Raw genomic sequence first — 23249 nt, 5'->3', positions numbered from 1 at the left:
ATCCTGGAAGTTATACATTGGCATCCAGCTATTACGCAATAAGGGCCATGAAGTAGTATGCCGCCAACAGCGTGCAGAGTGTGCCGGAGGACATGGAGGGTTCAGCACCTCAGAGATCCGTGCAACCGAGAAATATTGGCTCCGGAATCGAGGAAAGCCCAAAACATTGTAGGAAGCGAGAATCAGTTCAAGTCAATCAACGTAGATGAAGGTGACTGTACAGAATTTGATGACAGAAGTTAAACGTATGGGCCTGTAATTCGTATTTCGTCTACCGGAAGCTTAACCCTTTCCCGTACAACATCGAGTCTCACTCGTGGATACTTGAATAACATAGGGCGCTAGAACGCTCAGCAGGCTAGTGAAATCACTGATGTGTGACGTATTGAATAATACGGGAAGGGGTTAACGCTTGCATTGAAAAAATTTCTCAATGTTTCATGCGTTCACCTTAACACTTGTTAATGAGACCACTTGTGCATCGTCAATCATAGTAACCCATGAGTTTTGGAACAAAATTTGACAGCGCTATCGGTTGAACTGCGAAAGTTATGGCGAAGTAAAGTAAAGCAACTGCGCTCCATGGTTTGTGCGTTCTGGGAGCTCCGTCCCGTCGCGAAGAAAGTGTGCATCAGCAAGTACTTTGAGTCCGCCGAATACGCCCGTTCTATCTATTATATCCTTGCACTTCTGGAGAAGAATGAGTATTGAACGGAAGCCTGGTTCTGGTCGTCTGCCGGTGCTTTGCGATCATAAACTGCAGCAGAAGCTAAAGCAGAAGACGGAGGGATAGATGGCCTCATCTTCCCCGGCCTAGGCTTGGAGGTCGAAGCAACGAAACCGAGCAGTGAAAAAATACCTAGCGGAGATCATCATGCGGAAACGTAAGTAAGACCCATTGTGTCGGAACGGCAAGCTGTGAGAAAAACAAAGGCTGAAAGTAATGGATAATGGTTTTTTTCCCGCCGAAGCGGAACGTCATGGTCATCATGGAGGACGAAACGTATTCAACGCTGGATGGCATCGACTGACAGAGAACGGGAGATGGCAAAGCTTCTTTACGTCCTCCACGTCCTCCTTCCGACGTGAAGTACATCTCCCACACCAAAGAAAGTGCTTTTTTGGCTAGATGTCAAAGCCGCTTTTCTTACGTGTGGGACTTGCGGTGAACGGGGAGATTTACAGCTCAAAATTACTGCAGAGAGTGGGCACCTTCATCCAAAATTTCAATCAAACGAGGATGTGGTGTTTTGGCGGGACCTGGCCTTCACCCATTACGCGAATATAGATGTTGTTCCGAAGTCCGCCAACTCTCCGAACATTCCCCAGCTACGTCCCATCGAGAATTTCTGGACGAACCTGAAGCCTGAACTAATGAAAAAAGCTAAGAAAGAGATTCAGTAGACTGTACACTTCGTAGTTATTCTCCGTGATTGACCTGAACCAGCGAAATTCCACAAAGAACACACCGAATGAATAGTCTGACCAAATAGTTCAGGAATAAAAACGGGACACGTAGATAAAAAAAAAAATATACCAATATTTTTTTGGAGAATTTCATTGAGTGAATAAGAATAAACCAAATAATCAATTATACTCATGGGGCTGCTTTGTCTTATACAACAAAGGAATATCTAGACGATGAAGTGACTTTGCGAGGAAGAACATAATTTTAGAAAATTTTATCAAACAATTTGTCACATTCCGTAATTATCATGAATTCCTCACGTATATTGTTTGTCCCTAAAGATTTGCAACTTGCACGGATTCTTTGTGTTAACTATTTTTCTATATCATCAATTATAATTTCTCCAAACAAAAACTTTTCATTCGTCTGAACTGGATTTTTTTCATTAATGCTACTTTGTACCTCTTTTCATTCCGGAATAGACTTTGATAAAACCAAAACTTTTTTGTATTTCTCCTAGATTACCCATCCATTTTCTGATGTACTTCAACACAGTATCGTAATAATTTTCCTCAGTTTTATGGAATTCAGCCTCCTGTCTTCTTCTTCAATGGCACTAACGTTCCTAGAGGAACTTCGCCGTCTCAACGTAGTATTACTTACGTCATTTTTATTAGTACTTAGTTGAGATTTCTATGCCAAATAACACGCCTTGAATGCATTCTGAGTGGCAAGCTCTAGAATACGCGTGATCACAGTGCAAGTCGGAGGAAATTTCTTTGACGAAAAATTCCCCCGACCAGAACGGGAATCGAACCCGAACACCCGGCATGTTAGTTATGACGCTAACCACTCGGCCACGGGTGCACGTTATTTCACTTGAATCAACTAACATGGCGATAAGAAAAATTAAGACAGATAATTGAGTTTGATAAATTTCCCATGGAAGGAAATTATATTAGCTTACTTGCAAAAAAAAAAAAATAACCGGAACATTCGGCATGGCGGACGAAAACATGCGTGTAGGTATGGTTTTAGTTCTTTCTTCGTTTTATTTATCAATTCCTTCTCAGTTTTCGAAACAACATTGTTGAAGTAGATCTTACACTTCAGATTTGTCCAGAAATTCTCGATGGGACGCAGCTAGGGGACGTCCGGCAGGTTCGCCGACGTGGGTACCACATCGATATTCAACCGCTCCATCTCCTCTAATGATCGCTCTGGATAGTGGACCGACGCCAGATCCGGCCAAAACACCGCGACTTCGCCCTTATGATATTTCTTGATGAACGACGCAACTTCCGGCAGGCACTTCATGCAATAAATTTCCCCGTTCACGACCATTCTGGAGCTAAGAAAGAGCGACTTTGACATCCTCTTCTCGCTGATTGTCAGCCACAGCAGCACCTTCTTGGGGAACTTGGTGTGTGAAATAAACTTCACTTCTAAGCACACTTTCCTTTGTGGGGAAGTAAAATACGAAGTGCCCTGCCAGTCGTTGCCATCCATGGTGAGATAGGTCTCATCGTCCATCACCACCGCCACGTCGCGATTTGCGTGACGGGACTTCCGCTTCCTGACATGTATATCCATGTTCGTCAGGTACTTTTTCACTGTCCCGGCCAAGCGTACGACGTGGCGTGGTACCGTTTTTTGAACGCGCGCAATTCTGAACGGAGTAGCTTCACTGCTTTCGCCATCACGGTTAGAGTTCGACTGATAGAGGTGTCAATTTCTTCTGTTGACTCATGGGTTACTATGATTGATGCTGCATGGATAGTTTCGGCAGTGCGCGTGAAGGTGAACCCATGAAAAATCGGTAATTTTTGTCCATTTTTTTAATACGAACGTTAGACAAAAACGAAAACGAAACGAAAGCGATGAACTGAATAAAACGTTGGTGATGAACGAGAAGATATGGAATTTAATTTTGATAAATAATTTGACATATTAGACATCACTCCTTATTTTAAATTACGTGTGAATGAAGTTTATATGCTTTTATGTTATAATTTATCTCATGTTAATATGATTTTTTTTCTAATATCCGGTATCCGGCCGGATATAGAGTCACTATAGGTACCGGATATCCGTTTCATCTCTAATAAAAGCCAAACGAAAGGAGTCGTGTGTTACAAGGTCAAGCAATTTAGCATGATATTCACCGACGCAATCACAAAAACTCTTCAATTATTCTACACGAACTCACAATTGGTGGATGAACACTCATTCTGCGAATTCTCTGAGCAAAATTTAAATCCAAATTTCAATCACCAATTCGAAATTTTAATAATTCCTAAATTATTGAAAACAATGACAAAGGAAAATTTTTATTTTCTTTATACTCAAAATACGGAACAAATTGATAAAAAGATGGGACAATCAAAAATGGTTCATCAACGGTACTCAACAGTTGCAGGTTCTATTTCGGACATGATACTATAGTTCAATTCCAAATGGAATCGAACTAAAAATGCAGATTTTAAAAACTTATATTTTTGATTCGAATGAAAGTTTGTATTCCGTTTGGGTCGTAGGAAATATGAGTTTTCCACAGCATTTGAAATTTGTTTGACTCAAGTGTAACTTTTGAAAAGGTCGTATCGATTTTAGTAACAGAAATCTTTGATAATTTATATCTCAAAAACTATGTGTCGTACCGAAATAGTAACTTAGAAAGAGTTAAAGAGTATTGCAGTTTAAACGTAAAAAAATACACACTGAGAAAAAAATTAGTACTATTTTTTTAATCACAAAAAATAAGTTTAATTTGCAATATCTAATATATGTATTTTTCATTTTTTTTAAATTTCTATAAAATTTAAGCCATGTGAAAAATTTCCAAGATGGTAAAACTATTTTTGACAAACTTTGTGGAACACCGATTTTTTATGAACTTTCTAAATTTGGAATTTTTGTATGTTAACAATCATTTTTAGCCATAAATAATGAATCCTGATATGATTTAAAACAATTTACAAGCACATCATCAATCTCCTTCTAAATACAGCCATTCTGGAGATATTTAAAAAATATGTCTAATTCATTGTCTTTTTTATAATAAATAAGGAAGTGTATCGAAAATTAGTCTTAAACATTTAACACTTTATTACACACAAACGGCTTTTTTTTTTGCGTGTAATCAGAGCACGCTTTGTTTACATGTCAAAAATCGGAATTCAAGTCATTTAGTCGCGGTCATAAAGTTGTTTTCGAAATGTCGCGGATTGATTAATAAGCTAAAAAGAAAATTCTGCGCAATTGGTGCACCGAAAAAAGTGTTACATACCACAAAAAAAAAAAATCAAAGTTTGTCCAGAAAGTGTTAGACGAATCGTCGCATAGTTCCGTAATGAGTGTTCTTCCGAGGATCTCAGCAGAAGTGGACGAAAATCCGAACCAAGTAATCCCGAATTGGATCGAAAAGTGGTAAATAATATTCAGAAGAACAGATCTGCATCTATTCGTGTTTTGGCTAAGAAGTTCGAAAGCTGTGTTGGGATGATTCAGCGGATTAAACAGAGACATGGTTTAAATACCTATAAAAAGTAAAAAGTGACCAAACAAACACCGGAGCAGCAACATCGCGCTAAAACACGAACTTGAAGGCTATACAGCCATTCCATGCTAAACCGATATAGTGGTTCTCAGATTTTCGCCAAAAGTGGGGTTGTTCTTTATCGCAAAGCATTAGACCTGTATTTTTTAATTTTTTTATTAGGGTGCCCATTCCATTTTAGGGTGTCCGAAAAAACAAATTTTTCCACTTTTCCCCAAAAATAACTGCACGTGCGACATGCGATCGTCAACTTTTTTCACAAAAGGAACTATAAATACACGAATTTATGTGAAAGAATGCTTGAAGAAGAGATTGCTTCCACTTTACAGAAAGCACGAGGTTCGTCCTCTATTCTGACCGGATTTGGCATCAGGATATCATGCCAAATCCACTCTACAATGGTTTTCCGAAAACAACATCATGTTCGTCGAATGAGACCTCAACTTTCTCCAGCTGCGGCCAATTGAACGTTACGGGGCAATTGTCAATGCCAAGTTCAAGAAGGAAAGTACAATGTATAAAAATATGTCAGTGTTCAAGAAGAATTGTTCGGCAGTGTCCAGAAAGTACACAAAGACTACTGTGCAGAATTTGATGAGTGGAGTTGAATCTAAGGTTCGATCATTTTTTAGAAACCAACAATTGAGATTGTATGTCATTTCCGGCCAATAGTGAGTATATTCGCTGCAAAATATATATATATATATATATATATATATATATATATATATATATATATATATATATATATATATATATATATATATATATATATATACGATTGGTTCAGGACCACGATTTTTGTAGCGTCAAAATAAAGGACTTCCGATTTGTTTCTGTTTTCCATTTTTACACACACCGACCAGTAGAAAACAATGTTTGTGATGAAAGGCTAATGCAATTTAGGAATTCGGGCCAGGGCCACCTTCCCCTATCAGAAAAAAGTGGATGGAAGAAGTGGTGGAAGCTCGTGTTTTGGTTCAGATGTTGCTCAATTTGACTACCATTTGTTCCAATCGTTGCGAAACATTCTCCTGAGATCCGCTTCACTTCAAAACAGTATATCGAAAATTGGCTTGACGCATTCCTGGTCGCAAAAGACGAACAGTTTTTTTTTGACAGCGAGTTTATTAATTGGTTACAGTGCTGAGATGGGATGGGCTTTATGTCTCTTTCATTAGAGAACGAACTCTCTATATCAAACCCCATGCGACGAATAGTGCTGCAGTTGCTAGGGACAATAAACCATAAATGGGTCTAATGAACTGCGTTATGACTTGGCTTCCAAGCTCACAACTCACGCAAAGTTAAAGGTTTCGGACGGTCCAACGTGAAGAAGCTCCCAAATAGCAGCAGCACTATCTGGCTGACCATAATTCGTCATCACGCGAGAAATGAATATCTCTCCTGGATCGTTATTACTTTTTTATGACAAAAGGAAATGTTTCATTTTGTTTCATTTGCCTTTTCCCTTTCCCGTTTGCATTACTCACTCATATTCGAGAATTATTTTGTCTGGCCCTGAAGTTGTTACACACTAAAATAAAGAGAACAGAATCCACCCGATGATGATGACTTGTCGTTTGTCGTCGCGCGTGGACAAGAGTCCATAATTTTCGGACCCCCGTAATAAGCGCATAAAATTAATCAATTTTCACTTTGCTTTCCAACGCGCACAGCAGTGAGCCAAGTTGCTCATTGAAGGAGCGAACACAATTAGTGAGAATGACTTTGGAAAAAAAGCCTTTTTTTCGGATTAACCGGATAATATAAGCCGGAATTGTTCTATCGAAACGAGGCAGGATACTTGAACTGCTCTCTCGCGAGGCACACGTGAATCGATTGTTCTTGAATAAATTATTTCAGATTTTTTGACGCTGACTGGACACTTCCATGTGGCACCTTCCTGAAGTCAGCATACAGATGAGATCGCGAACTGGCAAGTTTATATCTAATCTGTTGTATGGATCGGGATCGGATCCACTAGCCGAATAATATATTGCTAATTTATGCAATTCTGAAATCGGTTAAAATTTGTGATGCAGAAGGCGTGTTCGCATGTTTTGGTTGTATTTCAATAAACCAGCGATGAATTGAATTAGCATCATAATGGGATGTTTTAGTTGTTCAAATCTAGTGTTAATTGTCACCGAGCTGATATTTATGATCAATTTCGATGATGAAACGATTGATTGTCCTTGATAAGCTTCACACCGTGTTGACCTGAGCTAACGAACACGATTAACCAAAAGTTCCTTTTCTTTCTCGTGCACAGCGCTGCCGGTTTTGCTCCTTATTTGGGTGCTTAAGTAATGGAATGGATCAATGACCAAAAAAAATGTTAGTTGATTGGGTAAGTTAATCTATAATGCCGTGTACTGCTCGCCCAACGAATGTACTATTTCTTCTCGCTGAAATTTGTGCAACACAAGTGTCTGAGCAAGTTTTCTTGTCGAGCGGTCCTGGTCATTTGTACACTTCGTTAATTACTTTGACTTTTAAATTGCTTCGAGTGTGCTGTTAATTAGTCAATTAGTGGTTCCGATACGTGTGAACAAGATGCATTCGAATGCACGGTTGGAATTATTGGCGAACACTTTTCTATTTGTTGTTGACTGGAATATTTATTTGTTTCGATGCCGCTTCGATCAAAAGCGCATTGAAGCAGCCAACTTTAATACGCTTAGTTCATGTTGCGCTCATGATTGATATTGATGATCAACACACAACACACCCTAAGTCACCTGAACGCTCACTTGTGCGCTTCAAAGGCACGTATCAAATCAGTTCTACATTACAACGTCCAAGTTCAGCAGAAGGGTCGTGTTATATCATGCCCTGGGTGGAATTCGTCTAATTGAGACAAATTGAATTGAATTGAGGTTTATGCTTTTGCGGAATGAGTATCCATAAGTATCTTTCAGGATTCCTAATAAGTATATGGGTGAAAATTTGTGGTTGCTCTAAAGTAATCAGTGAACAAATTTTACAGATTGAAAATTGAACTGAACTGTAGTGACTACTGCAAGATTTTGTCAATATGTGCGATATGCCTCAAAAATGCTGGGAATAAATAGTGCTCATATATATAATGTTATTGATGTTTGGATCATAAACGAGAACATATGTTTATTTTCCGCTTGCAACAGTATTCACTAAATTACTTTTCGGAACTCACTGACAATAGTTAGAAATAAAACAGAATATGTATGAAGTACTGAAATGGCTATACTTGGCTTTTTATTCCAAAATATATATTTTTATCAAGGCTCATATGGCGTTAGCCTCACGGGGCCGGGAGTTCAATACTTTGACAATTTTTCTTATTATCTATGTTAGTAATATGTAACCGATTACTCGCGGTTGGCTCGAGGTTAGTATTACAAGTGTTTTTGTAATTCGGATGTTGCTGTCTCCAATGCTCTGTACGTGTGCCCGACGCGGGATACTTCCTATTGGGATGCAGCTGACCCTTAATCAGCAACGCCCCCCTAGTCTGTACCCCATATCTAGCGTGGTGCGTCTTTCTCGACTCGAGGAATCCAGGATGGAATGGTTACTAACCGGCGCAATCATTAGTTCATGTAGAGTTGTCATGAGCGGTACAACCTTTGGCTCTTGTTGAATGATCAGTGGACTGCACAACCTTTGGCCCGTGTATCTGTAAAGAGTGTGTGTATGTATTGCCGCGACTAAGTAAAAGTTTATAGATCGGATAGGAGGGATATGAAACAGGGACACAACGAAGGAAACATCATTAAACGTTGACATCGGCGTTTCTGAGGAACAGGTATAGATGAAGCAGAAGATCAGGATCCCGGCTACCTAAGATATCCCGGACGGGGATATCCGATTGTCTGCCTTTTGCTCTCAGTGCTCTAGAGAGTTGAGAGCGAGCAGCATGGAACCGGATACACGACCAGACAATATACTCGATGTCGTGGTAGCCATCGCCACAATCACAAAGATTGTTTGCTGCGAGCCCAATGCGATAGAGATGCGCGTTTAGGTTGTAGTGATTGGACATAAGCCGAGATATCACGCGAATGAAATCACGACCTACATTCAATCCCTTGAACCATGCACTCGTCGAGACCTTAGGGATAATCGTGTGTAACCAACGACCGAACTCATCTCCACTCCACATGCGCTGCCAACTTACGAGCGTGTACTGACGAGGAATGTGGAACAATTCATTATAAGCAATTTGCCTTTCAAAAAGTGTGCCTTCTAGAGCGCCCACCTTAGCTAGCGAGTCCGCTTTCTCATTCCCCGGAATCGAACAATGAGAGGGAACCCATGCTAAGGTAATCTTGAATAATTTTTCGACCAAAACACTCAATAGTTGTCTTATTCTAGTTAGGAAATAAGATGAGCGTTTATCAACCTTCATTGAGCGGATTGCCTCTATTGAGCTGAGACAGTCTGAAAAAATAAAATAGTGGTCGAAGGGCAATGTTTCAATGATCCCCAGTGCGTAGTATATCGCATCCAGTTCAGCGACATACACGGAACAAGGATCTTTGAGTTTGAAAGAGGCACTGGAATTTTCATTGAAGATGCCGAAGCCAGAGAACCCGTTTATGAATGAACCGTCAGTAAAGAACATTTTATCAGATCTAACTTTCCCATATTCTGCTGAAAATATCGGCGGAATAGAATCGGAGCGTAGGTGATCTGGGATTCCATGGATTTTTTGTCGCATGGACAGATAAAAAATGACAGAGGAATTGCAAAAGTATGGGAAGCAAACTTGGTTGGAGATGCCTGGTGAAGGGTGCACGTCGTGTGTAAGGTACTCATGGTATAAAGATATAAAACTTGACTGAGGAGTCAGTTGGAGTAGATTTTCGAAGTTATCAATTACCAATGGATTCATGATCTTGCAACGGATGAGAAATCTGTAGGATAATTCTGTGAACCGAAGAGTAAGCGGGGGTACTCCTGCCAAAACTTCGTAACTCATCGTATGTCACGAATGCAAACACCCCATTGCTATACGCAAGCAACGATATTGTATTCTCTCCAGCTTGAGAATATGAATCCTGGCAGCTGATCGGAAGCAAAAACTGTCATATTCTAACACTGATAATATCGTTGTTTTGTATAACTGAATGAGGTCTCCTGGATGGGCACCCCACCATGTTCCATGTACATGGCCATTTGTTAATTTGATTTTCATTGAAACAAATTTACAGGCTATTGGAAATGTATGTTTGTTTTATTATAATTTTCATGTTAAGAAATGATTTTAAGGCTGAATATTTGCAGTTTCAAGCAGGTTCTTGACTCTTGACTTTTGTAGTTCATCCAGCGCGCATCAAGAGCATTTTCACAATATCAGTGTCGGTCCCAGCTCCTAAAGATCAAGCAAACCATTTGTCATGACAATTGTCATGCGTAAATGCGAAAACAGAATAGAAACATACGGTATGAGGCATGATGTCGACGCCAACCTCTCTCAGTTTCTATTCTGTTTTCGCATTTTCGCATGACAATTGTCATGACAAATGGTTTGCTTGCTAAAGATACTTATTGTATAAATAGAGAATAATCAGAGATTCGACTAGAAAGTCGTCACATTAGCAATCATTTTTAGCCACAAATTATGAATCCTGATGTGATTTAAAATAAAAAAGGTTATTATCAATCTCCTTCTAAATGTAGTCATTCTCGAGATATTTAAAAAAATATTTGTAATTTATTGTCTTTTTAATAGTAAATAGGCCCTTTAAATATGTTTGTCGTGTTATACCATCATGTTCATGAGATTTTATGAATTCGCTTATAAATTACAACAACTTTTCCAAATACATTGTTATGTTGAGACATATGTTTAGGAGTTACGATACAAAACATTCGAAGACATGTGGGTTAATACAAAACGTAGCGAAACTAAAAAATCTTTTTTATATTGATACAAACTTCAATCAATCAAAAAAATTGTTGGAAATTATAAGAAAATTCATAAAATTTCTTGAACATGACGGTATAACACGATAAACATATTAAAAGAGATTATTTACTATAAAAAAGATTATAAATTAGAAATATTTTTTTAAATATCTCGAGAATGGTTGCATTTAGAAGGAGATTGGTAATAACCTTTTTTTTTTAAATCACATCAGAATTCATAATTTGTGGCTAAGAATGATTGCTAACATACAAAAATTCGAAGTTTCGAAGATTCCTAAATATTCGATGTTCCACAAATTTTGTCAAAAATAGTTTTACCATCTTGGGCCCATTTTTTTAAATTTTCTACAAAAACTTCTATTTTATATGAAAAAATTGAAAAAAAAAATTAAAAAATATGTATTTTGGATATTGCAAATAGAATTTTTATTTTGTAAATAAAAAAGAGAGTACTAATATTTTTCTCAGTGTACATTTTTTTCATATTCAACCATATAACTCTTTCTAAGACACTATTTCGGTACGACTCATATTTTTTGAGATATAAATTATCAAAGATTTCTCTTACTAAAATCGATACGCCCTTTTCAAAAGTTACGCTTGAGTCAAAAAATTCCCAATTGCTGTGGAAAACTCATATTTCCTCTAACCCAAAACGGAATACACACTTTCATTCGAATCAAAAATACTCATGTTTTGTCATTTGTCGAGCGGGAGTGGTTATTAACGTAAACTACGTAGGAATACATGTCCCAGAGAAAATATCTGGAAACGATTCGCGCTGAGCTAGCCGATAAAGTGCGATATCTGCTTGACGGAAGTCGGTAGTGGTTAATGCTGCGAATGGTTCGATAGTGGTCTTCTTGGATGCCTTCAGGGCACGGTTGCTACCATGGGTAATTTGGTCTCAGCATGCTCCATATGTAGGCTGACCAAAAGTACCGTTTCGACTTTTGACTGTCCCGTCTTTTTATCAATCTGTTCCGTATTTTGAGTATAAAAATATATATTCAGCCATTCCATGTCAAACCGATATAGTGGTTCTCAGATTTTCGTGAAAATTGGTAGTTTAGTTTTTTATCGCAAACCACCGTCACGTTTTTTTTAATTTTTTCATCTGGGTGACCATTTCCATTTTAGGGTTGTCCGAAAAATCAACTTTTTCCTCTTTTTCCAAAAATGACTTTTTTCAAAAATTTATAACTTTTGAACTACTAGACCGATTCGGATAATCGATGTATCAAATCAAAGCCTGGTCTTAAAAAAATACTATACCTGCAGGAAATTCCAATTCTGCTCTCGTTGTTATTGATTGTATTTGTTTTTTATTGTTTTCATAGTCTCGGGACCAAAAGTGCTTTAATTTTTCTGGAAAGTTGAGGATTTTTCACATAACATATGTCGAAACCAGAGAGACTTTTTTTTCGTTTTTGAGTTATTAGGAGTACCGGTAAGTTTCGTAATTTTTTTCTCAAAAAATTAATGCTTTATTTTGCAAAAATGGTTGGAAATTTAACCCTTTGCGGTCGTATTAAATTTGGGTATGGGTGTCGTACTGGTCGGAATTATTTTTCCTTCAAAAAGCAGTGATACATGCATGATTATGAAAAATCTATATTTTTTTTTACGTGAACTTCATATATGTATTAACTTAACAATGTATTTAAATGTGATGTTTTTGTATAAACATCATACTTTATAATTCGTCTTCGTGTAAAATTATCCGAAACAGTCTCCAAGAGTAAATCATATGAAGTATAATCAATACATAATTTTATTTTTATTATCCGTTAAATATGAGACACTTTTGCCATTGATGCAATAAATGTGTAATTAATGCCAGCAATGTATATCCGAAAAGCACTTTCCACTTTTAACAAACAAAGATTTTTCATTTCATATGACATAAGAGACTTATGTAAACAATTATTCTGTACTTTATGAACAGCTACTTCAACATAATTTAAACCAGTAGTTACTCAAATAATGATTTCTGCGAATCCGAAATGTTCAGAACTTTTCATTTTAGGTAAACAAAGATTCTGTCGCTTGAAACACTCATACGATTATTCAAACAGCATGAGTCATTTATGCAAACAGTAGTTCTGATACTTATGAACAATCTTTTCCATCACACCAAAGTGTTACAATGGCTAAATTCTGCTGTTGTGATTTTTGTCCCACATTCCTATGCATTCGACGCACTGTGCGTTGTCTTGTGTGGGTAACTACTTTGTTTGATACTGGATACCGTTATCTATCACTCATAAGAGCACCGTATTGTTCGTAAACAGGTTCACTAGACATCAAGCTTCGTTTAGGAATAGCATAAACTGATACTTGGTTGAGTAAAATATAAGATTAACATTGTTTCTTGCTGTGGTGGCTGAGAGCAGACAAACGACCACAAAGAGTTAATGTTCAAAGTATTGTACATCGCTAGTCGCAACTTTTTCCCATCCTTCTGGCAATTCACGGATCCCTTTGCGGAAATAATTGGCCGGTGCTGGTCAACCAGTCCATATTGCATCTATCGTAAAAGGTAGTAATTGGACAGAGCAATGTCTGGAGAATACGGCGGGTGGGATAGGACCTATTTCCTATTTCAGCGTTTCCAAGTATGTTTCGACCGGTTTCGCGACATGCGGCCGAGCATTGTCGTGCTGCAAAATAACCTTATCGAGTCTTTGCTCGTATTGTGGCCGTTTTCCCTTTAGTGCATGGCTCAAACGCATCAATTGTCGTCGGTAGAGGCCCCCCGTAATGGTTTCATTCGGTTTTTGCAGCTCATAGTACACCACACTCAGCTGGTCCCACCAAATAGACAGCATAACCTTCTGCATGGCTGGGGTATCCATACGTTGCCTTACGTTTAGGATTGTCGTAATGGACCCACTTTTCATCGCCAGTAACGATTCGATCCAAAAAAAACCCTTTCTTTTATGCCGTTGGAGCAGTTGTTCGCACGTGAAAAAGGCGTTCGACGTCTCGTGACTTCAATTCATACGGCACCCAATGTACTATCTTTTGGATCATTCCCATTGCTTTTAAACGATCGGATATGGTTTGCTGAGCTACTCCATGTGTATCTGAAAGTTCTTGTTGCATTTGTGGTGGATCTTGATCGAGTAAAGCCTTCAATTCTTGATCTTCAAACTTTTTTGGCGGTTCGAAACGTTCTTCGTTTTTCAAGTCAAAATTACCACTTTTAAACCGTGCAAACCACGTCTGACACGTTCGCTTAGTTGGAGCATGGTCACTATAAACTTCCGCCAATATGCGATGACTTTCCGCAGCTGTTTTCTTCATATTGAAGTAATGAAGTAACACTCCCCGCAAAAACACTCTCGTTGGTATTCGTACCAACGTTCCACATATTCGAAGTGGCAAAAAACTATGTTGTTTACGCTTCAACTTTTGACATATACTGAAAAAGACGCGCAATGACTGAAACTTTCTAACGAATGTCTGGAAATTTGATTCACTGGAATAATAATCAAATTACACCATCTGTTGTAAAACTGAAGAAATTTACCGGTACATCTAATAATGTGCGATTCACATAGAACGTTACGGAAAAGAACGTCTATGTTCCGTTGACGTTTCCACCAATTCACACATGCAGTCAATGCTTGCACCAGCACCGTCACGACAGATGTCAAACGTTAATGTTATTCATGGTATCGCCACCTACATCAATTTTAAATTGCAATACCTTTTTTCAAATCAGCATACCTAGAATCGGTTCTAAATTTTGAAAAATTCAATGAAAATCATTGAATTCTATTATTTAAATGCTTAAAACCCCGTAGACCCTTATTCAACAATAATAATTCATAGACTACTTCTCTCAGCCAGTCAGCGAATGATTTTCACTCCGAAATTTGGAACTGAGAAATATATTGGCATAAAAGTACAGTAAGTTACTTATAATGCGACATGCCGAGGCACCACTCAGTGTCGCATTGGAGGCGATTTTGACCAGTAATTGGACATTCGCGACTGGTGGCCACTATCAATAATTTGAGCCCCGAACTCAATGTTTACAAAAATGTCCAATTAGAGGTAAAAATGTTTAATTAAACGTGTTGCATCACAGGTCTGTCCAATTAGCTAAATGTCGAATCAGATGTGTGCCGAGAATTACTGTACAACCAAAATCAAAACAAAAGCCGAGACACAAAGCCCAGATGAAAACCCTAGGAACCGTCCCTCTCCGTCAATAATTCTTCTCTACAAATCCTGCGGGTCGTTTTCGTTGAACGTATGCTGAAGGGTCGTTACGTTGCCGGTGTATGTGGATGTTTTAATAAGAATTGCTTGGTAGAATCACTGACGTAACGGAACATGACCGGACGTGAACGTGACGTGGATGATGTATGTGAATCGCACTTAATACGGTGTCAGTGCGTTGCGCGTCAGTGTGCCTCTCAGCATCACGGTTTGCACTCGATCAAAGCAAACCGGTAAAATCGTTTTACCGTATTCTCAGTGATGAAAATACTAGAATTTTCTTTAGAATAGCATTGTGAAGACAAGATAGTCAGAAAAAACACTAGAATCATGAAGGATATAATTAATTTATAAAGAAAAATGATATCTAGGGGAGAACACCAATCGTAAGGTGCCGTTTAATTAGTCTATTTTTTGATAATCATTTTTTCTGTGCACCTAAATAGAAGTATTTCAACCTTTCAATCTACCACCATACTTACCCAAGATGCTGAACTATAGGTGTTTCGATCTTGACACTTTCAGGACATGACGTGAGACGAGTAGCGAGACGTAACTTTCAGAATTATTTACTTTTTGTTTGGGTGTGTGGTTATGATTTTAATGTCAACTCGCTAAGGAAAATAATTGAAGGAAAAAATAAGCAAATATATATTCGTGGAATATAGTGCATAACCTCCTTTTGCTCTAGCCAATTACCGTTACAAGCCCTTTCCGGATCTCCTTCCCGGTATATGCACAGCATTCTCCTCCTCCCTGAGCGAAATCAGTGGAGCCACAATCAGCGTTATTGTTTGTCACCATCGCCGTAAGCTGATAGTACTCTTTTCCCCGCCGATGGGAGCCAAACAGAAGTACATTTTGCTTGGAAAGAAAGGCGAAAAGATATACTAAAACATCCTTCTGCACTGTTATGATTCAGCAATGAAGCGCGAGCAGCTATTTTGCCAACGAATGCATTTGTCACCAAAAGATACGACTTGTTTTGTAAACAAATTTGTTTTTTCACGAGCAATGGCCGAACAGCAATTTTGACATTGCGGTCCACCTATAATACAACGCCTTGTACTTACCAACATATATAAAGAGGTTAACAAATTGTATGAGTGTTTCTACAAATTTAAGGCCTTTTCAACACACAAACCAGAACATTGCCGAAAACTGTGACTTGAGAAGCAGCATTTTTGTGGCAACTGGAATCTCACTATAAATAAAGGCGCTAAAAAAAAGTCTGCTTACAACATTCTATTTCATTTTCATAATGTCGTTATTCTAGTATTCTTTTGTCAAGGTTTTCTACTGTCTACTTATTGATGAAAAACCAATGATTCCGGGAAGAATTTACGTGTTTTTGTCCCGCTCTATTGAAGCTGCCAATTTAGGTTGGTTGGTGGTGATGATATTACTGCTGTTGTTGCATGGATGCTACCATTGCAAAACCCGCAGTGGTGGACTACCGTGTCTGACACATGGGTTGAATCACTTTGATTAGTACGGTCATGATCGGCCATCGTTGCCATTGGTTATAACACTAAATAGAAAAAATCGCTACTCCCCCACGAAGCAATCGATGATACCATCCTGGGGCAAGAACCAGTGAGGGACCTTGTTCTCCAGCATAGATAGGTCTCTTCCAAATACGCTTCTCGTATTTTGCGGAAACCAGGCGTTTTTGTATCATTCGACAGTTTATGCAGTTTGATTGTTCTCTGCATCGTCATGTTCCGTAAGAGATGAGAAAATTTAACCTGCAGCCATTTGATCAATAAGCTAATCTGCGAAAAATCTCTTAAGCCAAACCGAATTCACCTCAACCGGCTTCTTCGGGTTCAGAGACCTATTCCAAGGGCGACGAGAAGCGACCGGTTTTGGCAGCACAACATCTGCCATACAGACCGCTTGAATGATCCCAGTCAGATTTACCCTTCTGATTCTGCTTTGAGAATGCCAGGAATAGCCGAAATGAATCCTATCTGCCGACCGAACTTGACTACTCTTACTCCACAGTGGCATTCCGAGCACCAACCATATGGTTGAAGTGCTCACTTCAAGAAGGTCGGCTGATAATCGAATCTAAACGTGGATTTGTCTGCCTCTATCGGTTCTATTCATCCGTGTCTTAGGCACCGGCTGTGTAAGTCAGAACTTGAAAGCTTTATTGAGTGCATCCTCTGGTGTTTTCGCCGGCTTGAGTGAACTCAACGTTAGTTGCTCTTAAGTTCATCAGCATATCCTGGCTGGGAATTTGGCCTCCTACAAATAGCCGAATAATATTTCATTACCGTCGATTCATTGGTCGGACAGCGTACGAACAAAACACAGCACTATTTATCGTACTTTCAATTAATCCTCGGTCCACCTTAGCACTGTTGTCATTGTGAACCTTGTTCTTATTCAACTTAGTAACGTTTCCTGGGCCGCTCCCATTTGTCGGGGCTGATATCACATCATTTGTCAGCGTCACAGATTTCTTCTCAAAATAAAATAAAATGTAATCCTTCTCGGTGAAATTTGAAACGGTGGCAGATATATATTTTCTTCGCGGTTGCCAGGAATAACAATCGTCAAAGTTACCAACACCGTGTAGTAAAATGTATCAATCGTTGGTAGGGATGTATATTGCATCAGACATTCATTTTTCATACGGTTGGTAATATGTACAGACAATATGTACATTTTACTAATGTTTACATTACCAAATATTTCGTAAATTCTTTTACCAAGCATTTTTCTGGGTTTGTGAAAACTGGTGTATCAATTTGCTAAACCTACCTACGGTCATATTGAAAGTTTACTGTACTCTAGTGTATTGTTTGTGAACTTTTTAAAAAATCGGCCAGAAATGATTGGAACGTATATTTCCATTTTTTCAAGTTTCAGTGATGTTCCTTCACTACCAGTACTTCGCATGAAAATTTTCAAACGCTTGTGCTTTATACTGAACAGAACTCCAAATGTCTTAGGCAACTTTGGTGAAATCATTGAAAAATTTGGGTTTTTGTCGTTTTCGAGGTGTTGAGACCAAAGAGACAGTTAGTATCATGAATGAGACTTTTCTTTAAAAGAAAATCCCAAAAATAGTATTTATTTCATCAGAATCTCTTACAATTGCGTTGCAGCGTTACGAGTTGCAGAAAACATAACACGAAACAAGCCAAATGATATATTAATCTGAAGACAATTGTGAATTATTCCTGAATTATTCTCAAAGGCGATTAAGATTATTTGTACTTTTTTCTAAAGAAAGTGTGCCAAATTTGTTATTCCGTTTAAGACGAAGATATTTTAATTTTAAATACATGAATTACTGCAGCTTGAAATTGACGCTACCGGTGAAAACCGTTGAAACAACTTATAGCAGATAAGGATCGCAATAGAGTCTACTACTCAGTTTAAAAATTTAGGCAAAAAAAACAACTAAAAGAGCAAAAATTGAAAGCAGAGAAAAAGTTGAAGAAAAGAGACATAGTAACATTTGGTGGCAAAAACAAACATTAAAGAAAAGAAAAGAAAAAAAATTGCGAGAATTTGTATAAAGCAAAGCTATTCCAATGACTATGCGAGAAGCCTAATAAAACAAGAGACCGGGCCGCTAGTCGTGAACCAATAAATTTATGTAAATAAATGTTTGCAAAAACGATTATTGGCTCGCGAATCTCGAGGGGTCCAATGTCGGAGAAAACGATCGCTTATTAAAGCTGCGTAATAATTTTGAATGATTTTAGAAATACGAATTCGTATTTTTAATGTAGCGATTCATTAACATTCGAACTGATTGAAATATTCAGTTATATACATAACAGAATTTTAATAAGCTGCAACATTTATATGAGTCGTAAGTTTTTTTCTGGAACATGGGTTCTACCTCCAACTTAGCCGAGTAATCACTTGAAACGTTTCTTCCTACTCCGGTTCCAGAGGAATTGTGTACAAATAGGTGCAGAGATACTAAGAATCATTTATTCGATTCTGCCGAGGGACTAGTATGGCACTATATTTTACTATTCACTCGTTACAGTTCAACAGATCGCTTCTCAGAACCATCGTTTGCACGTATGCAACGCGACCGATAATCATTCCACCGGCCGCTGGAGGCAACAATCGTCTTGTTGATATAATATATGTGGTCATTTCACTCTCGTGGAATCACGAAGAAAAAAATCACACTCTATGCACCCGATGCAAGGCTTAAAGAAATGTCTGCTTCGAGCTAATATAGATAATGTTTTAATGACGACTATTACTAATAATCAATTTGCTTGTTTAATATACAGCGCATCTGTGTCTCGGCACACAGCGTTCGCATTCTGGATTCCCGCGATTCCGTGATTCCGCGTTCTCCACTCTCTCTCTCTCTCTCAGTCGCTATCGCGTTAGTCAGACCGCTAATTGGAGTGGCAACTTAGCGCCAGTCGTCTTTGCAGAGCAGAACTGCTGATTGTAATATTTAATTCGAGCACGGGGCTATGTTTTTCCTATTATGATTATGATGACGAATCCCTGCCTTTTTTTTGGCGCCGTTCGGTTTCACGGATCTCAACATATATTCGACACCGTGGGTAAGTGTTGATTTAGGGGGGAAAAACTTGAAGAAAACGGATTGGTAATTTGAGCTGTCGCCTGGTTTGCCAATAAATCTCCCTCCTCCCCGCACATTTGTTTTGATTTCATGCGAAATTTGCATGAGCGGCGGCGCCATCTGTGAGAGGCTCCCGGCAAACTAAAATGCCATCGGTCATTAATCGATACCATGTTTGATCAGCTTTCATAATGAATTCCGCATACCGCTGAAATTCAACACTGTATAAGGAACTTATAAATTTTTGGCTGCTTATGGCTGGCTGCCAAGTTAGCGGGTGGTGGGAAATGTACAATACTGATTAATACACTCCGACGGCGCCTCGGTTAAGCGATGGATCATGGCTCGCCTGGCGGCATTCGGTTTGGTATGTGATTTTTTTTTTTGACAAATTTGATGAGCTTTTCGAAATCCAATCGATTGTTGACCCACAGATTGATGAACTACTAGCGTCAAACCTGCTTATTATAAACTCTTCCCTTAGACAGTTCACCTCCTCGAGCCCGCTTTGGCTTTTGATGCAGGCTCGGCTTGAATGCGATGATTATTTAATATTGTCAATAAACAGCAAAACATTAAACATACGCTCGGGTGTTCAGTATCGCCAAATGTTTGGATAGGTCACTCCTCGACCGTAGAGAAACAAGGGAAAGAACTGTCCAGAGATTGAGAGAGAGAGAGAGCGTTCGTTGCAGACTTATGGACAGAATGCAGCGGAGAAGAAGCAAGGATCAACAGGCCGAACGGAACGATTTGCAAACACTAATGAAAATTGGCGCCATCATTATTGTTTGACTCATTATTCCTTCGGTTATTATTTTCTAACGATTTGTTGCTGCGTTGGTTGGCATTTCTCATCGCGTTCGAGTGCCCATTGAAAGCGCCAACCCTTGACCAATGCATTAACATTAACTTGATCGTTGTCGATCAAATTTAATGAATGTGTTCATCCAACAAAACTGTACTTGAGCAATGGAAGAGTTTTTTTTTATAAACAAAATACAATTATTTTTAATTCTCCTATTTGCAGATCTCGGAGTGCACCGCAAAGGGTGGCGAGTGTGACGAAAGCAAAGGGCGTCCGGTATGCGGCACGGACAATCAAACCTATCCAACGCGGTGCCATCTAATCAGGGCGCAGTGCAGTGGGCACCAAGTTAGCCTGAAACATCGGGGCACGTGCAAAGGTGAGTTAAGCTGGGTGCAAAATATCACACTGCGCGTTTATCCTGAAGGTTTTTTTTTGTACGAAAAATAGTTTGTGAAAAAAGTGATAGAAGAGAAGTGAAATGAATGCAGAGTGTTGGTGAAACATCACGAATTTTGTGCTAAAGAATACTCACGGAAAATTATATTGTATTACAGTCAAATCTCCCTAACTCGATGTTCTGTATCTCGATATTTTCCCTAACTCGATGGATTTCATGGCACCCTCGATTTTACAAGCATTCTTCTCTCCATAACTCGATGCCTCCCTTATAGCGAATTCGTGCCGCACTTAATGATCCCCGATAATCGTTCGATTAATCGATTAACCGAATACTTCCTACAGAAATCGATTATTAATCGAACGAATACTGCGCCACCATTATCATTATCTTTATCTTTCACGCTCCCCTCAACTCGCAAACGAAGCTCAATGCCGTCAACGCGAATTGAGCTTCGTTTACGAGTTAAGGGGTGCGTAATAGATAATAATTGATTTTCAGGCGGAATGAACATTTTTTTGATTCCAGATGGCTTTCTAGCAAATGTGAAATATTAGTCTAACTAATTATTTCCCTCAGTGTGACGATTAATCGATTAATAAGATTATTTGGGGCGATTAATCGTGTCGAATAACAAACTGCTGAAAAGTATTCCATTAGCTGATGAACGATTAATTTCAAAAATCGGGGATCACTAGCCGCACTAACTGCTGTCAAAAGTTTTTTTTATTCACTCAGTTTGAACCTAGTGTCGGCATTAAGCTACGTGTGCTTTCATTGGGAGGCGAAAATAATGATGGATATTCAGGTGGAATAAACATGCTTTCAAAATCAAAATCATGAATGAAAATTTACTTTAACGTATGGAGTATTTATTTTATGTGATGAAATAAGAGGTTTTTTTCCGATATCGCAGGAACATATTGAACGAAAACTGTGTCAATTATGATTTTATATTATAATTGTAATTATTTGTGGAACAAACAGGAAATGCATCGACAAATAATTTCTTTTCGTGTATCGAAAACCACGACAAACCTTCCAAGCGAACAATCAAAACGCTAACCATTGCGCAACGTTTGAGCATCATCGAGCAGGTCGAGAAGAATGGACGGAAGGGGTCTGAAGCTGCCAATAATTTCAGTATTGCACAAAGTACGGTATCAACACTATTCAAACTAAAGTAAAAATGAATCTAGACCACAAGCATAAAAGGTTGATCGGAATCGAAAAGCTGGAGCGGTCAATGGATTTTTGTCTTATCCAGCCAGAGAGAATAATTTACCTCTCACAGGTTCTATTCTTCGGGATACGGCTTGCGAATTTGTCCAGAAATTACATCTTCGAACGTTAAATCAAACCTGAAGAAAATGTCCGGAATATTGAATCAACTGAAAATGTTCATGTGAAACTAATCGAACACTTCTTTGTGATTGAACAGTTCCTGCGTGATCGTTACAATTCAGTTTTAATAACAAACTTAATCAATATTTTCTTTGTTAACCTAGTTCCTCATGCAGGTCGGTCTCGATTATATACACACTCGATTATATATGATTCGATTATGTAAAATTTAGGACTCGATTATATACAGTTTGGAAAAAAAATTTTTTTTTATAACTTCAATAATTTAAAGAAAAAAAAATAACCTTTCAACAATCAAGTGAAATTTAAGTGGCTTTTATAAGTACAGTGGGTAAAAAATCGCAATTTTTGAAGATTTTGATTGAATTTTCATCAGCAATTGTTTAGATCGATGTTGCAGCGAAATAAAGAGAGATGGAAATTTGGCGTCAAAGAACAAATTGTAGAGGGGTTAGAGAGCTTTAATTTAATTGATAGAAACAATCAAGCTTAGTATGAATTTTTGGGATAAAATTATAATTACAAATTAAAAATGATTAACTTTTAAATTTTCCACTTCCAAAATGTGTTTACTAGTTCAGTTGTTCCACTACTATATCCTGTACTAAATTTTCTCATCTTTCAAATGAAAGCAACAGAATTGGATTACGTAGCGTACTTTTCAATGTAGAGTCAGTTTGAGCCAACAGAGTGGTAGATGGTAATCACTTGGAGCCAGGTCCCGACTATACGGTGGGTGCAATAGGACATCACATCCGAGCTCCCGTAGCTTCTGGCGGATCATCAAAGATGTGTGAGGCCGAGCGTTGTCCTGGTGGAAAACAACACCATTCCTATTGATCATTTCTGGCCGCTTCTGGTCAATCGCCTGCTTCAAACGGTCAAGCTGCTCACAGTAGAGAACCGAGTTGAGGGTCTGGTCATAGTTGAGCAGCTCATAGTGTGTCGGGGATCATCAATTGGGTTGAATAATTTGGACGG

General features: G+C 38.5%; 1 protein-coding gene across 2 annotated transcripts in view; it reads left to right on the top strand.

Moving 5' to 3' along the window:
* LOC129765486 (SPARC-related modular calcium-binding protein 2) overlaps positions 1–23249 on the top strand; it is a 129568-nt gene that overhangs the window by 78262 nt on the left and 28057 nt on the right. For both annotated transcript variants that reach the window (XM_055765855.1, XM_055765854.1), the window contains exon 3: positions 20726–20882. In XM_055765855.1, the coding sequence (XP_055621830.1) occupies positions 20726–20882 (157 nt within the window). The remainder of the gene's footprint in view (positions 1–20725; positions 20883–23249) is intronic.

The sequence above is a fragment of the Toxorhynchites rutilus genome, chromosome 2 (assembly GCF_029784135.1).
Source record: "Toxorhynchites rutilus septentrionalis strain SRP chromosome 2, ASM2978413v1, whole genome shotgun sequence".
In the NCBI taxonomy this organism is placed as follows: Eukaryota; Metazoa; Arthropoda; class Insecta; order Diptera; family Culicidae; genus Toxorhynchites; species Toxorhynchites rutilus.
Note: the sequence above shows the minus strand (reverse complement) of the source record. Positions and strands in the feature narration are given on the sequence as shown.